General features: G+C 43.0%; 1 protein-coding gene across 1 annotated transcript in view; it reads left to right on the top strand.

Annotated features, from left to right (window-relative positions):
- Positions 1-6,410: 6,410 nt before the first annotated feature.
- Positions 6,411-15,599, top strand: part of CYP7B1 (cytochrome P450 family 7 subfamily B member 1) — a 108,293-nt gene continuing 99,104 nt past the window's right edge. The window contains exon 1 of the mRNA XM_081322787.1: positions 6,411-6,722. Within this exon, the coding sequence (XP_081178913.1) occupies positions 6,625-6,722 (98 nt within the window). The 5' untranslated portion in view covers positions 6,411-6,624. The remainder of the gene's footprint in view (positions 6,723-15,599) is intronic.

Genomic DNA, 15,599 nt, shown 5'->3' with positions numbered 1-15,599 from the left:
GCCAGGCTTTTCAGGAGTGTAGTGGAGAAGGCAAGAGGACCAAGTGTGGGTGGGCCTAGTCTACTAAGGCCTTCTGGGAGTAATGGGGCAAGGGGAAGAAGGCCAGGTTTCTTGGGAGTGGGTGGGGGGAGAAGAGATAGGAGGAACACATGATCTAGCTGGCTGAGGCCTTCCAGTCTGTGATAGGTTTTTACATGCTGGCAGGCCCTGAGCCTCCCAATCCCTCTCCCACCACAAGGCACCCCTGCATGGTTGCTTAATGACTGCAGCGGGGAGAGTTGGGATTGTGGTCATTGAGCAAGTCAGCCACGTGTGTGTCTCACTTCATGACCACAACAACTTACAACCAAAATTCCAGGCTTAATTGTGGTCATAAGTCAAGGACAACCTGCACTTGTATGGAACATTAATTGGATTCACACAACCTGTTTAAATTGGGTTTATGAATTAAGCTATCTGAAGCTATTTACACAACATAAGGAATGATAAATTAATCAAACAGGCTTGGTTGCATAAAATACTAAACCACCCAAAAAAATGTAAGTAGGGTTAAAACTATGCTATTTTACTATGTTGTGTGAATGCAGTCATTAGGTCTTTAATTGCCCTGGTTAAGAATGTAATGCAAATGTACAAAAATGTTTCACATTACAAATAGTTTATATTTTTAGAAATGCAGTTTGCACCTTGCCAAATTGAAGCACATATGGCAGCTTTCTGTCCATATACTAAAATTAAATATCAGTGCTAGACATTTAGATGTTGCCCCAGGCAAGACAGAATTGTGAGTAAAGCTTGACTTCCCCCAAATCTAAAACCCTAGAAATTAAACACTGATAAGACAATGGAAAATACCTACAGTCGAGCTGAAAAAGCTGCATTTGGCCATTTTCTATAATCTTCTAGTTAATAACCTATCCAACAAGTACAAGTGAAACTCGAAAAATCAGAATATCGTGCAAAAGTTCATTTATTTCAGTAATGCAACTTACAAGGGGAAACTAATATATGAGATAGACTCATTACATGCAAGGCAAGATAGTTCAAGCCGTGATTTGTCATAATTGTGATGATTATGGCTTACAGCTCATGAAAACCCCAAATCCACAATCTCAGAAAATTAGATATTACATGCAATCAATAAAACAAGGAGTGTACATAGAACAATATCAGACCTCTGAAAAGTATAAGCATGCATATGCACTCAGCACTTGGTTTTGGCCCCTTTTGTAGCAATTACTGCTCCAATGCGGTGTGGCATGGAAGCTATCAGCCTGTGGCACTGCTGAGGTGTTATGGAAGACCAGGATGCTTCAATAGCGGCCTTCAGCTCTTTTGCATTGTTTGGTCTCATGTCTCTCATCTTTCTCTTGGCAATGCCCCATAGATTCTCTATGGGGTTCAGGTCAGGCGAGTTTACTGGCCAATCAAGCACAGTAATCCCACGGTCATTGAACCAGGTTTTGGTGCTTTTGGCAGTGTGGGCAGGTGCCAAGTCCTGCTGGAAAATGAAGTCAGCATCCCCATAAAGCTCGTCTGCAGAAGGAAGCATGAAGTGCTCCAAAATCTCCTGGTAGACGGCTGCGTTGACCCTGGACTTAATGAAGCACAGTGGACCAACACCAGCAGATGACATGGCTCCCCAAATCAACACAGACTGTGGAAACTTCACACTGGACTTCAAGCATCTTGCAGTGTGTGCCTCTCCATTCTTCCTCCAGACTCTGGGTCCTTAGTTTCCAAATGAGATGCAAAAGTTGCTCTCATCAGAAAAGAGGACTTTGGACCACTGAGCAACAGACCAGGTCTGTTTTTCTTTAGCCCAGGTAAGACGCTTCTGACATTGTTTGTTGTTCAGGAGCAGCTTGACAAGAGGAGTACGACATTTGAAGCCCATGTCCAGGATCCGTCTGTGTGTGGTGTGGCTCTTGATGCACTGACTCCAGCTTCAGTCCACTCCTTGTGAAAGTCCCCAACACTTTTGAATGGCCTTTTGTTCTGAACCAGCCAACTACCGGCCTTGTAATAAGGCAAACCCCTGTTCAAGCAGTAGAGACTGGAGAGCGTCTGAGGCTGCAAAGCGTCTGCCAAGTTTAATTCACAAGCAAAACAACAGAACAAGAAACACAGGAACTTGAATCCTCAAGCGGAAGGGTTGCTTTCAGCAACCAGCCCTTCCCCAAACACTCCTTTTATTTAGAGTTCAGGGCGTGGCCTCCCTCTGCCTCCTCCCGAGGAGACCCGCAGCCTTTCTCTGCTTGGTCCTGCTCGACTGCCTCCTGCGTCGGGCGTCCTTGAACAGGGCCAGCTGTGGGTCATCATCCTCCGCACTATCGGGCTCACGCAGCTGAGAAGAGGGCCCCGGCTGGGAGCTCTGCCAAGCCTGCAAGCCATCATCAGCCGGTTCGTCTCCCACACACTCCTCCTCCCCCTCATCTGAGTCATCCGATACATCTGAGCCGGCTGCCGGGCCCACAGGCTGGCCCTGAGTCACAACACTTTTTCCTTACAATCCTCTCCAGGCTGTGGTCATCCCTGCTGCTTGTGCACCTTTTTCTTCCACACTTTTCTCTTCCACATAACTTTCTATTAATGTGCTTTGATACAGCACTTTGGGAACATCCAACTTCTTTTGCAATTACCTTTTGAGGCTTTCCCTCCTTATGGAGGGTGTCAATGATGGTTTTCTGCACAACTGTCAGTTCAGCAGTCTTCCCCATGATTGTGATTCCTACTGAACCAGACTGAGAGACCATTTAAAGGCTCAGGAACTTTTTGCAGGTGTTATGGCTTAATTAGCTGATTAGAGTGGGACACTTTGAGCCTAGAATATTACTGAGATTGTGGATTTGGGGTTTTCATGAGCTGTAAGCCATAATCATCACAATTATGACAAATCACGGCTTGAACTATCTTGCTTTGCATGTAATGAGTCTATCTCATATATTAGTTTCCCCTTTTAAGTTGCATTACTGAAATAAATGAACTTTTGCATGATATTCTAATTTTTTGAGTTTCACCTGTATATTCGCTCCTTCTGTATAACATATGTTGACAAAATTGAATTTTTTCCTTGTAATAAAGTTAAAAATGAATATATTTGTTTTTCACACTTAAACAATTCTAGTCTTCTGTTTGTGTGGTCGTGCTAGAAAAATAAGCCTTGCTTTATCAAAAGGAGCTTCTTTTCCTTTCAATAAAGAGGTGCCTCAAGGATCCACAAGGATCTAGTTCGGTTAGCACTACTCCACACCATGTCCATGAGATGCTTTTTCACAGCACTTAGATCAAAGCTTGAATTGAAACTTATCCTTAAATCTCTCCAAAGACTTAGTCAATTCTCTGAGTGAAGTTTTGAGATCTGCATGCGAGGCTCCACTCAAGGGCTGAAAGAAAGTACGGTAAGAAAACAAATCATGCACACAGGTACAAACATACATACAGTAAGCTGGATTCCCACATCAGTCTTAGTCACGGTTTAGCTGTTGAATAAACTAGAGGTAGGTAGGTTCTCCAATACTTTCAACCATAAGTCATGGTTTTCAAAATGTAGTGGCTAAGTTCCTACAATATATACAAATAAATTAAATAAAGTACATTATGGCTTACTGCAATGAAATACCAGTCAGAATGTTCTTAAATTAAAGGAACTTCTGAGCTTAATAGAGTTTTTTTTTCTGCTGCCCTTCAAAGCATAGGCTGCTGTGCTCCAGTAGACCTTTTCTGCTGTGGTTTTTTGGATGTAAAACACTCTTCCTAGAGAGATGCAGTTGGCATTAAATTCTCCCATGCAAAGTAGCACTTCCCATGTAATATTTAGAGTCGTTAAGTCTTCTATGAATGTTCTTCACCATGTATTTAGAGGGCATCCTCTTGGTTGTTTGGCAGCGGGGGTGGGGGTGGGGCTGCATTTCAATGCCATTTGGGGGATTCAATTGTTCTCCATGCAGAGGATATGACCTTGGAGCCTTCTCTGTGTGACAATGTTATGTAGTTTACAGGAGAAACTCTTTTGGACAGCTTCTTTGTTAGTAATATGGTCAAAATAGCAAATCTTTAGGATCTGGTGAAAGCATCTCTGTTGGAAAATGTCAAGTCACTTGTTAATACTTGCTGACATCTTCCAAGTCTCTCTGGCATAAATGGCTGTTGGGATCACTACAGAGGTGAGCAAACGGAGTTTAGGTTTCAGTGATATAAACAACCAGATTTTATTCATCCACTGAAGAGTAGCTGTTGCTTTTCCAATGCTGCATTTGACATCTGTGTCTATATCTACATTTTGGGTGATTGCACTACCCAAATAAGTAAACCATCCAGATTTTAGTGAGGAGTCTTTTCCTGTTTCAGCTTTTAGTTATACCGATGACTATCTCAGGGTTAGTGCATATACATCATGGGTAAGAGAGAGACATTATCCTTCTGAGCATGTGATTTCTGATGCCTTATGAAACTTATATCTTGAGAAGTAGAATGCTACTGGCTATTCCAACTTAACTAGTGGGAGAAAAAAGTTGTCACTCCAAGTCACGATTGTGGATTTCCTGGAAACACCTAATGATTAATGGCAGAAAGATAAACATGATGGACTAAAACATCTAAGACAGTGTTTCTTAACATTGGCAAAATTGCCAAAGCTGAGAAAATCTAGGAAATCTTTATATATTTTTAGGAAGGGACAGCTATCCCCAGTACATAGTTTCAGTTTAGTTAATGAACTTTTTGTTGGCCTATTTTCCATATAAATTTTATGAATAAGTTATCTATGCAAAGAAATATTTATTTGGCATTAACATTAGAATACCTCTTAATATATACATTACCTTTGAGCAGTATTCATTTTAATGAAATTAATTTTATCCCACCAACTCAGTGAAATTTTGATCCATCTATCATATCTATGGCAACATTCTCTAAACAATATCCTAAACAATCTTTAAAACAGAATCAGTGGAGCTGGTGGGGCTGTCTTGCAAAGTGACTTGGGAAGATTTTGAGCCTGTTAAACCTGAGGAAGTGGACAAGGCCCTCTTAGCTGCTGGTTTGGCCACTTGTATATTAGATCCATGCCCTTCCTGGCTTATTAAAGCTGTGTGGGAGAGGATGAGGAATTGGCCTGGGCAGCAGCAAACTCCTCCTTGAAAAAGGGAATGGTTCCATCAGCTCATAAAGAAGTAGTAGTGCACCCACTTCTCATTGCTTAATCTAACCAAGTTAGACAGTTTTCACCCAGTTTACAATCTTCCCGTTAGGGAAGATTGTGGAGAGAGTGGTCGCGTAGCAGTTGCAGAGAGCCTTAGATGAAGCAGATTATCTAGACCCTTTTCAGTAGGGGATTTGGCCAGGATTTGGCCAGGATTTGGGATTGAGATGGCATTGATTGCACTCATGGATGACCTCTTGTGGGAACAGGATGGAGGTAGTGCCTCCACTCTAGCTATTCCTGACCTCTCAGCAGCATTCAATACCATCAATCAGAGTATCTTCTAGGCAAGCTCTGGGAATTGGGGATGAGTGGCATAATATTGTACTGGTTTCCCTCCTTCTACCAGGAAGTTGATAGATGGGGAGAAATCCAGGCTGTGGCTCCCTACTTTGTGAGGTGCCTTAGGATTGGTTCTCTTTCCTCTCCTGTTTAACATCTACAAGAGACCACTGGATAAGGTGATCCATCAGTTTGGTGTGAGATATAATCAATATATGGATGACACCCAATTTTTTTTTATCTCTATTACAGGCCCCTTGAGAGATACTGCAGATATCTTATCCCAGTGTCTGGAAGCTATTCGGATTTGGATAGGGCAAAACAGACTCTGACTCAACCCTAGTTAGATGGAGTGGCTGTGGATATTTGGACCTTCCGGAGACAATGTTCTCCCATCTCTAGTTCTACACGGACCAATATGCAACCTGCTTGAGCAGGGGGTTGGACTAGAAGAACCCCAAGGTCCCTTACAGCTCTGTTCTGATTGATCGATTGAAACTGATCATGGGAAGCTTGGTTTCCAGAGGAGTGAATCAGCAGAACAATCTCAGCCTCCCTCATATTTTGAAGGTTGGGAAATTCCTCCAGGATACTGAAACCCTGCCAGGCCAAATTGTTGTATACTGAAATGCAGAGCCTATCCGTAGAAAAACTCAAATTAACAAATAAAATGCTGCTCTCCTGACAATTAGGGTGCGTAAAGATGGGCTAAGTTTTCTCGGATCTTGTGAGTTTTCCAGCGGGAAGCTTTCTCCCAAATTTGGGAGATCGGCAGTTTGCTTTCGGACCTGTCACCTTTCCTCGAAAGAATAGTTAGTTCTTTCACTTTGCGCGGAAAGGAAAGGGGCGGGGAAGGGAGGGAGAGAAGGCCTCACTCACCCTTTCCCTTTTCCTGTAACTCTTTCGGCCGATCCCAAGAGGAGGGGCCGGGAACTCCTGTCTTCCAAGCTCCAGTCAGAGCGAGGTTGCTCACTTGAATTTGGCTTTCTGGCACCGAGCTCCAAACTTCCTGGAACGTCGCTAGAGATTAGCTACCTAGAGGGGGAAGGGAAGGAGTGGCTACCCCGCAGAAACTTAATCGAGCGCAGGAACGATCTCTTCTTCTTCGGTAGCCGGAGAGAGAAGAGGCTCTCCCCAACATGGGCCTCCTGGAGTGGCTGCCCTTTGGCGCGTACAGTGTGGCGCTCGCTACCGCTCTGGCTCTCGTGGCGTTGTGTGCTTTCGGCCGGAGGAAAAGGTAAGGGAAGACTCGCTGGCCTGCTGCCTCGTATGTCTTGGCTTTAGCTAATCGGGAGAGTAAGGCATCTAGGAGAGGGAAGGCAACTCCCACTTTTCTCGAGAAGCGGCCGTGGGACTTTTGGTTTCGTGGTGAACGTTGCACAGAAGCAGCTGGGGGAATAGGAGCTTGCCCTGACTGGTAACGGACTGTCTATGGAGATTCTCAGCCATCCAGCTCATGGTTGTCCGAAAGGTGATTTTTCAGGAGGCAACTGGACTTTCTTGTTTTTCTTTGAAGACGTTCTTCAAAGAAAAACAAGCAAGTCCAGTTGCCTCCTGAAAAAGCACCTTTGGGACTTGTGGCGGACGTTTTTACGGAATCACGAAGGGAAAGCTGCGGAAGGAAAAAAAAAAGTTTTTTCTAAAATGCCGTCCGATACAAATGAAGACTGGTCTCCAGTGAGGAATACAGGATATTGATAGAACGACTCATTATTATTGTGCTCCAATCTCATGACAATTTACCGAGAAGTTAAAAACGCTTTTACTAGTTTATGACGCCTCGATTGGCCTTAATAAAGATAATATTCATATATGGATTTATAATCGAATGAACCCAGATATCTTTTGTACAGGTACACACAGATTATTGAAACCTTATTGAATTCAAATTTCAAGCTTTTAATGTGGCATAAAATTACCACTCAAGAGTGAGCCTTGCTTTTTCGCACAGGTGGTAAACATTAGATTAATAATCCACATTGGACAATTGTTATGACCAGTCAGAACGCTAGATAGTGATGAGCAAGCTTCCTGCTCTACAATATGACATCAGATTCGATATAGAGAAAGTAATGGACAAAGATGGTTTGATTTGAAACCCAGAATGCATCAGACTGGAATCTGATGGCTTGGACTTCAGTGCCCAGTAACTGAATGAGCATGAGCATGACCATGACCAGAAACCAAGAGACTGGAAGAATTGTAGTCCAAAGGTCTAACATATTTGCAGCTTGTACATTATACTTGCTGTTAATTTGTTAATCTTTTTCCTCAACCCAGTTTCTAGATTTGCAGAGTACACTGATCTATGTGGGTTGAGTTTATATAACATGCTGGATTAAAAGATATTTGGCTAGCTTGTGATTCGTTATGTTGTTTAAACATACGTTGTTCAAACACAATAATTGTGCAACAATAATCTTGCAACAAACACTGTCTTCATATGAAAGGACATAAAAATATGGTTGCTCTAGCATATATTCTACATTTCATATTATCCCTAATTGTTTGAAGCCAGCCAAACACTAATGGCTATGTTTATACTAGGACTACCAGTTCTGTAACATTAAAATCTACACTAGAGTAGAAGCAGTAAAGAAATACAGAAACTTATCCTCTTTGCTGCTATTTGTAATGGATATTTACCATACTATTAATCACCATTTACTCAGTCTCTCTCCCTCCCTCCCTCCCCCCTCTCAGTACTTGACATATTGACCCTTAAATTTAATTATATTAATTATACTTGGTTTATACAACTAACTAGACTAAACTGTGTTTATCTACTTTGTGATCCAGTGCAGACCCTGCCTCCCCATAATGAAAATATAAATCCAGAAATGATCACAATTTGTCTTCTGCCGAAACTTAAATATACCAGCTCCTTGTTAAGTACGGTAGCAAACAGAAATAAGTTGGATATTCATTTCTGGTAGTCTTAGCAGGAATTTCTTATTATCTCATGAATTTTTGGGCCAGGAGTGAATAGACAGCCCTCCACTCTATTGGAATTTGTCTCTAGGTTACCATGGCTGTGACTTGGGCATTGTATTGAACTGGAGTTATATGGTATCTTCTCTGCCAACAGGAATCTGCCAGTGAGTTCTGTATTAGAGAGCTTTCTTTATATTTTGAGCTGTTTGCTCCTTCTGAGTCTTTCTTGGAGATCTCACTAGGTGGCAGTTTAGGGCAATTTCACTTCACTTTTGACTTGGTTACATGAGGGTACTTTAGTTTAAGTAAACACAAGGTTCTCTTCTGCCTCTCTGTTGGCTGTTTTAGTTCACATGCAACATATTTACTCAGTTCTTGACTTGGTTCAATGTGTTGTATGAATCTAGCTATTTCTTCCAGAATGCTATCTCAGGATTGGATTGAATACAGGAAAGCCTGTAATTGGAAATGGGAAAGCATACAGTAACTGATGTCTTTCATTAGGAGAGAAGAAGTTTATGTGTGGTAGCCTTCTAGTTGCTGCACATCCAGCAAGAATCAGCTCTGATACTAATTAGAAAATATGAGTCATGGCATAACTCAGAATTCAGAAGACTGAAATTCCATCTTCAAATGACAAATTGAAAAAATTCCACAGAAAATTAAAGAACAATGTTTTTTAAATTAATAGACCATGATTTCTAGTCCAGCCTTGGGCATGAAAGTGAACTCGATGACTTTGAGCCGGTCACTCTCAGTTGTGGAGAAAATAGGAGGAGGAAGGAGTATAAGGTATGTTTGCTACCTTGGGTTATTTACAAAAATAATAAAGGTGGAATATAATAAATAAAATTAGATATACTTCAAAACACACACACACACATATTTATACAAGTACTCCTCACTTACGATTGTCTTGTACAATAATTGTTCAAATTTAAAATGGTCACAGTATCCTGTGGTCACATGATTGCCATTTGTGACCTTCACAGCCAGGTTCCAACAAACAGTCAATGGAGAAGCTACCGGTTAGTCACATGATATTGAACTTAATCACCCACAGTGATTCCCTTTACAAGTGTAGCAGAACTGAAGTCATAAATCAAGCATGATCATATGACATTATATTTAATAACCACATTATTTAGTAATGGAGTTGCAAGTCCTAATTACAGTAGAATTGGTAAATGAGGACTATCTGAATATGTATATCTATATGTATTTCTATGTGTATACTGTATATATCCCCTTCATGGATTACTGCCTTGTCGTGGCGAAGGGGCTTCTGTAATTCAGTGAAGCTATGAGCTATGCTGTGCAGGGCCACCCAAGAGGGACAGGTCATAGCAGAGAGTTCTGACAAAGTGTGATCCACTGGAGAAGGAAATGGCAACCCACTCCAGTATCTTTGCCATGAAACCCCTATGGACAGTACCAAAAGGCAAAAAGATATGACACTGGAAGATGAGCCCCTCAGGTCAAAAGGTACCAAATATACTACTGGGGAAGAGCAGAGGGCTAGTACTAGTAGCGCCAGAAAGAATGAAGCAACTGGGCCAAAGCCGAAAGGACACTCAGCTGTGGATGTATCTGGTGGTGAAAGGAAAGTCCAATGCTGTAAAGATTTTTTTCTCCATAGGAACCATGAATTAAGGCAAGCTGGACATGGTCAAACAAGAGATGATAAGACTGAACATCGACATCTTAGGAATCAGCGAATGAAAATGGATAGGAATGGTTGAATTTAATTCAGATGACCATGAGGTATACTACTGTGGGCAAGAATCCCTGAGAAGAAATGGAGTAGCCTTCATAGTCAATAAAAGAGTAGGAAAAGCTATACTGGGATACAATCCCCAAAATGACAGAATGATCTCAGTTCAAATCCAAGGCAAACCATTCAATATCACAGTAGTCCAAATCTATGCCCCAACCACCAGTGCTGAAGAGGATGAAATTGACTGGTTCTATGAAGCCCAAGGGACGTGGTGGCTCAGTGGGTTAGGACGCTGAGCTTGTCGATCAGAAGGTCGACAGTTTGGCGGGTCAAATCTTGAGTGCTGCGTAACAAAGTGAGCGCCTGTTACTCGTCCCAGCTTCTGCCAACCTAGCAGTTCAAAAGCACATAAAAATGCAAGTAGAAAAATAGGGAACACTACAGTGGGAAGGTAACAGCGTTCCGTGCGCCTTTGGCGTCTAGTCATGCTGGTCACATGACCACGGAGACATCCTCAGACAAGCGCTGGCTCTTTGGCTTTGAAATGGAGATGAGCACTGGCCCTTAGAGTTGGAAAAGACTAGCACTCATGTGCAGGGGAACCTTTACCTTTACCTATGAAGCCCTACAGCACCTTATAGAACTAACACCAAAAAATGATGTCCTTATCATCATGGGAGATTGGAATGCTAAAGTGGGAAGCTAAAAGATAACTGGAATAACAGGCAAGTTTGGCCTTGGAGTACAAAATGAAGCAGGGCACATGCTGACAGAATTTTGTCAAGAGAATATGATGGTCATAGCAAACACTCTTTTCCAACAACCCAAGAGACGGCTCTACACATGGACATCACCAGACGGTCAGCACAGAAATCAGATTAACTATGTGCTCTGCAGCCAAAGATGGAAAAGCTCTATACAGTCAGTAAAAACAAGACCAGGAGCTGACTGTGGCTCAGACCATGAGCTTCTCATTGCAAATTTAGGCTTAAACTGAAGAAAGTAGGGAAAAGCACTAGGCCACTGAGGTATGAACTAAATCATATCCCTGATGAATATACAGTAGAGGTGACAAATAGATTTAAGGAATTAGATCTGATAGACAGAGTGCCTGAAGAACTATGGATGGAGGTTCACAACATTGTACAAGAGGTAGCTACTAAAACCATCCCAAAGAAAAAGAAATGCAAGAAAGCAAAATGGCTGTCTGAGGAAGCTTTGCAAATAGCTGAGGAAAGGAGGTAAGTGAAAGGCAAGAGAGAAGAAGATACACCCAATTGAATGCAGAATTCCAGAGAATAGCTAGAAGAGATAAGAATGTCTTCTTAAATGAACAGTGCAAAGAAATAGAAGAAAACAATAGAATAGGGAGAACCAGAGATCTTTTCAAGAAAATTGGAGAGATGAAGGGAACGTTTCATGCAAAGATGGGCATGATAAAGGACCAAAGAGATGTGAGTACAAGACCATCTTTTTTGTCTCTTGAGAAACCTATATGCGGGTCAATAAGCAACAGTGAGAACTGGACATGGAACCACTGATTGGTTTAAAATTGGGAAAGGAGTCCGGCAAGTCTGTATACTGTCACCCTGCCTATTTAACTTATATGCAGAGCACATTGTGAGAAAGGCAGGGCTAGATGAATCAAATTGGAATTAAGATTTCTGGGAGAAATATCAACAACCTAAGATATGCAGATGATTCCACTCTAATGGCAGAAATTGAAGAGGAACTAAAGAGCCTCTTAATGCGGGTGAAGAAGGAGAGTGAAAAAGTTGGCTTGAAACTTAACATTAAAAAAACCAAGATCATGGCATCCGGCCCTCTCAATTCCTGGCAAATAGATGGGGAAGAAATGGAGGTAGTGACAGATTTTATTTTCCTGGGCTCCAAGATCACCCCAGATGGGGACTGCAGCCAAGAAATTAAAAGATGCTTACTCCCGGGGAGGAAAGCCATGGCAAAACTAGACAGCACACTAAAAAGCAGAGTTATCACCCTGCCAACAAAAGTGCATATAATCAAGGCTATGGTCTGCCCAATTGCAATGTATGGCTGTGAAAGTTGTAATAATAAAGGGGGATGCTAGCTAGCTAGCTAAATAAATAGATGGATGGATGGATGGATGTTCTTCTATCAGATCTAGACAGTCTTAATTTCAGAAAATGTCCATCATTGTTTTAGTTATCCCTACCCACCAATTTCTACCAATTTCTCTAGGCATGTAATAGTTGATGGCCTTGATGTTGCAGATCATCAATTCCTTGAATATATGTGTGTGTGTGTGTGTTTGTTTGTGTGTGTGTATGTATATTATATGTATATATCTTGGGCTAACTTAAAAAAAAGCTTGGCTACCCTAACTCTATCCTACCCTACCCTACCCTACCCTACCCTACCCTATCCTATCCTATCCTATCCTATCCTATCCTATCCTATCCTATCCTATCCTATCCTATCCCTAGATTTAGCTGAAGATTCAGGTTATCATGTCATTAGAGAGCCAGAGACATTAGCATGTCTCATATTAGTGGCTTATTTAAAATTATTGTCTGGAAAATGCATATCTCTAAAGGCTAGTAAAATCAGCTATATTCAAATATTACTCATTATTACATGCTCTATGGGATCTCAGTGATTCTGAAAGTGATGTGTGAACTTTAGAAAATAAATCACCCGATTACATGCATGGTTTTATACAGAATTTCAAATTTTGACATTGCTTCTGGATGTGAGAAAAGAGAATGTAAGAGAATACAGGGGAAACCAGCTGATCGGCAGAGCAATGAGTGGCTGGCTTTGGTGCGTCTTCCCTGCGCTGCGCTCTGTCAGTGGCTCAAATCTGGAGTCTCAGCCTTTTAGCTGATCAGTGGAGCAATGAGGCCAGGTAGCCAGGTCGCTGCACAGATTTCCCCCCACAACCGGTTGATTGTCGAGCCCGGGGCTTCATAGTGGCCTTGCTCTACTTGCTCTTGCCCGGCACCATGAGCAGCTGCTACCGCCTGCCCCGCTTTTTGCAAGCAGGCTTCTGGCAGTGGAGGCTCCGGGGCGAGCTTTGGCACGTCTTACCTGCGGTGTGCTCTGTTGGCGGCTCAAATCTGGAGTCTCAGCCTCCCAGCTGGTCGACGGAGCAATGAGCTGCTGGCAGGCCAGTTAGCTGGGTTGCTGCATGGATTCTCCCCCCCAACCCAGTTGATTGTCAAGCCCGGGGCTCGACAGCCGCTCCTGCTCAAAAGGCAGGGCTTGGCGGCCAGTGAGGCACTTGTGTGGGGCTCTCCCAGGGGTGGTGGGCTGAATGGGGACTGGCCTCGCCGTTTCCGTGCTAGAGTAGCACCCGCGGAGGTGGCCAAGGGCAAGCAGGGCAAGGCCGCTCCTGCTTGAAAGGTAGGGTTCGGCGGCTGCCGAGGTGCTCACATGGGGCTCTCCCAGGGCTGGCGGGCAATGGGGGAGGAGTGGGCCGATCGCCTTACCAGTACTTGGGACTCCGACGTGCCTTTCCGGCCATGTGTGCCTCGAAGAAACGCCAATCAGAAGTCAGTCCGGTTGCTGCACAAGTCCCTGGGGAGGAAGGGGTCTCGCTCTGCGCCTGCGCTCGCCCTCTGTAGGGTTCCTGCAGGCCACTGCCAAGCAGCATGCTTTCCGGCAGCAAGTGAACTGGGAAGGAGCAGAGCGTGGGGGTCGGGTTGGGGAGAAGGTGGTGGGGGGAGGCAGGGGGAGGCAGGCAACGCTGCATACCACGAGCCAGGTGCTCGCGAACCACTAGTGGTACACATACCACCGGTTGAAAAGCCATGCCTTATTGAGCTGCTAGCTAGGAAACACCTGTATTAGCTAAGAGGAAACCTGTTTTCTCACACCATTGTTAGACCTTTTGTAAAATTGTATTGCTGTAATTACTTTCTATTGTTGCTATAATGTTTGCTCATTCTAGAGGGGAGGGGTGTAATGTATTGGGTTTGCTTTGTTAAGGGAACACCACGTGGTAACTGCTGGAAGGCTGTTTGAGCAGGGAAGCTAGCTAACGGTTCCCAGCTCCTCAGACAACCCTTCTCCAGCGCTGCTATTGGTTGCCCCTAGGGCGGCAATAGGTTGCTTCAAACCTATTGGCCACCGCCTAGGGGCCAGGGTATAAATTGCTGCATCTGCAGCCCTGTTTTCTAGTTCAGATCCTGCAAGCAATAAATCATGATCTTTGCTGAACTCACTCGCCTCGTCTTCATTCCTGCGCAACGAACCTAGTACACAACACAGAGTATCCCACCTCCTTTACATGGATGATCTGAAGCTGTATGGAAAAACATCATCTGAAATAGAATTGCTGCTGAACAATATCCATATATATAGTCAAGATATTGCAGTAGAGTTTGGCTTGGACAATTGTGCCACACTTACTCTCAAACAAGCAAAAATAGTGAAAACTGAAGGAATAAAGATGCCTCATGAAAATAACATTAAGAGTCTGGATGAGGAAGATTACGACAAATACTTGGGTATCCTTCAAGCTGACAACATCAAGCACACTGAAGTGAAGAAAAAGATTAGATGTGAAAACATCAAGACAGTGAAAAAGATCTTAAAGTCCAAACTCAATGGAGGAAATACTATGAAGGCAATCAACACCTGGGCAATTCCAGTCATTAGATACACAGCTGGAATAGTGGACTGGATTCAAGCAGAACTAAAAGCAATGGATAGGAAGACCAGAAAAATAATGACCATGAATCATGCCCTTCATCCACGCAGTGACATTGACAGACTCTATCTACCAAGGCAAATAGGTGGACGTGGAATGATGCAAGCACATCAGATGGTTGAAGAAGAAAAAATGGCTTTGGAAGAATATCTGAAGGACAATGATGAAGATGCACTGAAATTAGTATATCAGGAAGGCTTACTGACTACTGGAGAGACCAAACTGGCCTACAAGAAAGATCAAATGAAGAACAGAATAGAGGCATGGGAAGACAAAGCACTACATGGCCAGTACATTAAAAAAATAGCTGGGAAAGCAGATAATAACAAGACCTGGCAATGGCTAAGAGCAGGAAAGTTGAAGAAAGAGACCGAGGGACTAATTCTGGCTGCACAAGACCAAGCCTTAAGGACAAATGCATACAAAGTCAAAATTGAGAAGACAGCAACAGACAGTAAGTGCCACCTATGCAAAGAAGCTGAAGAAACAGTGGACCACCTGGTAAGCTGCTGAAAGAAGATGACACAGTCTGACTGACTACAAGCAGCGGCATGACAAAGTAGCAACAATGGTGCATTGGAAGATCTGCAAGAAGCAAGAACTGGTAGGATCATAAAATAGAAAGTCATAGAAAATGATAAAATTAAACTGCTCTGGGACTTCAGAATTCAAACAGACAAGCACCTGCAACATAACACCCCAGACTTAACAATTGTTGATAAGATAAGAAAAGTCTGGATAATGGACATGGCAGTGCCTGGAGACAGCAG

Source organism: Vipera berus, assembly GCF_964194415.1.
Source record: "Vipera berus genome assembly, chromosome: 3".
NCBI classification, from domain to species: Eukaryota; Metazoa; Chordata; class Lepidosauria; order Squamata; family Viperidae; genus Vipera; species Vipera berus.
The sequence above is the reverse complement of the archived record's forward strand: the minus strand, read 5'-3'. Positions and strand labels throughout refer to the sequence as shown.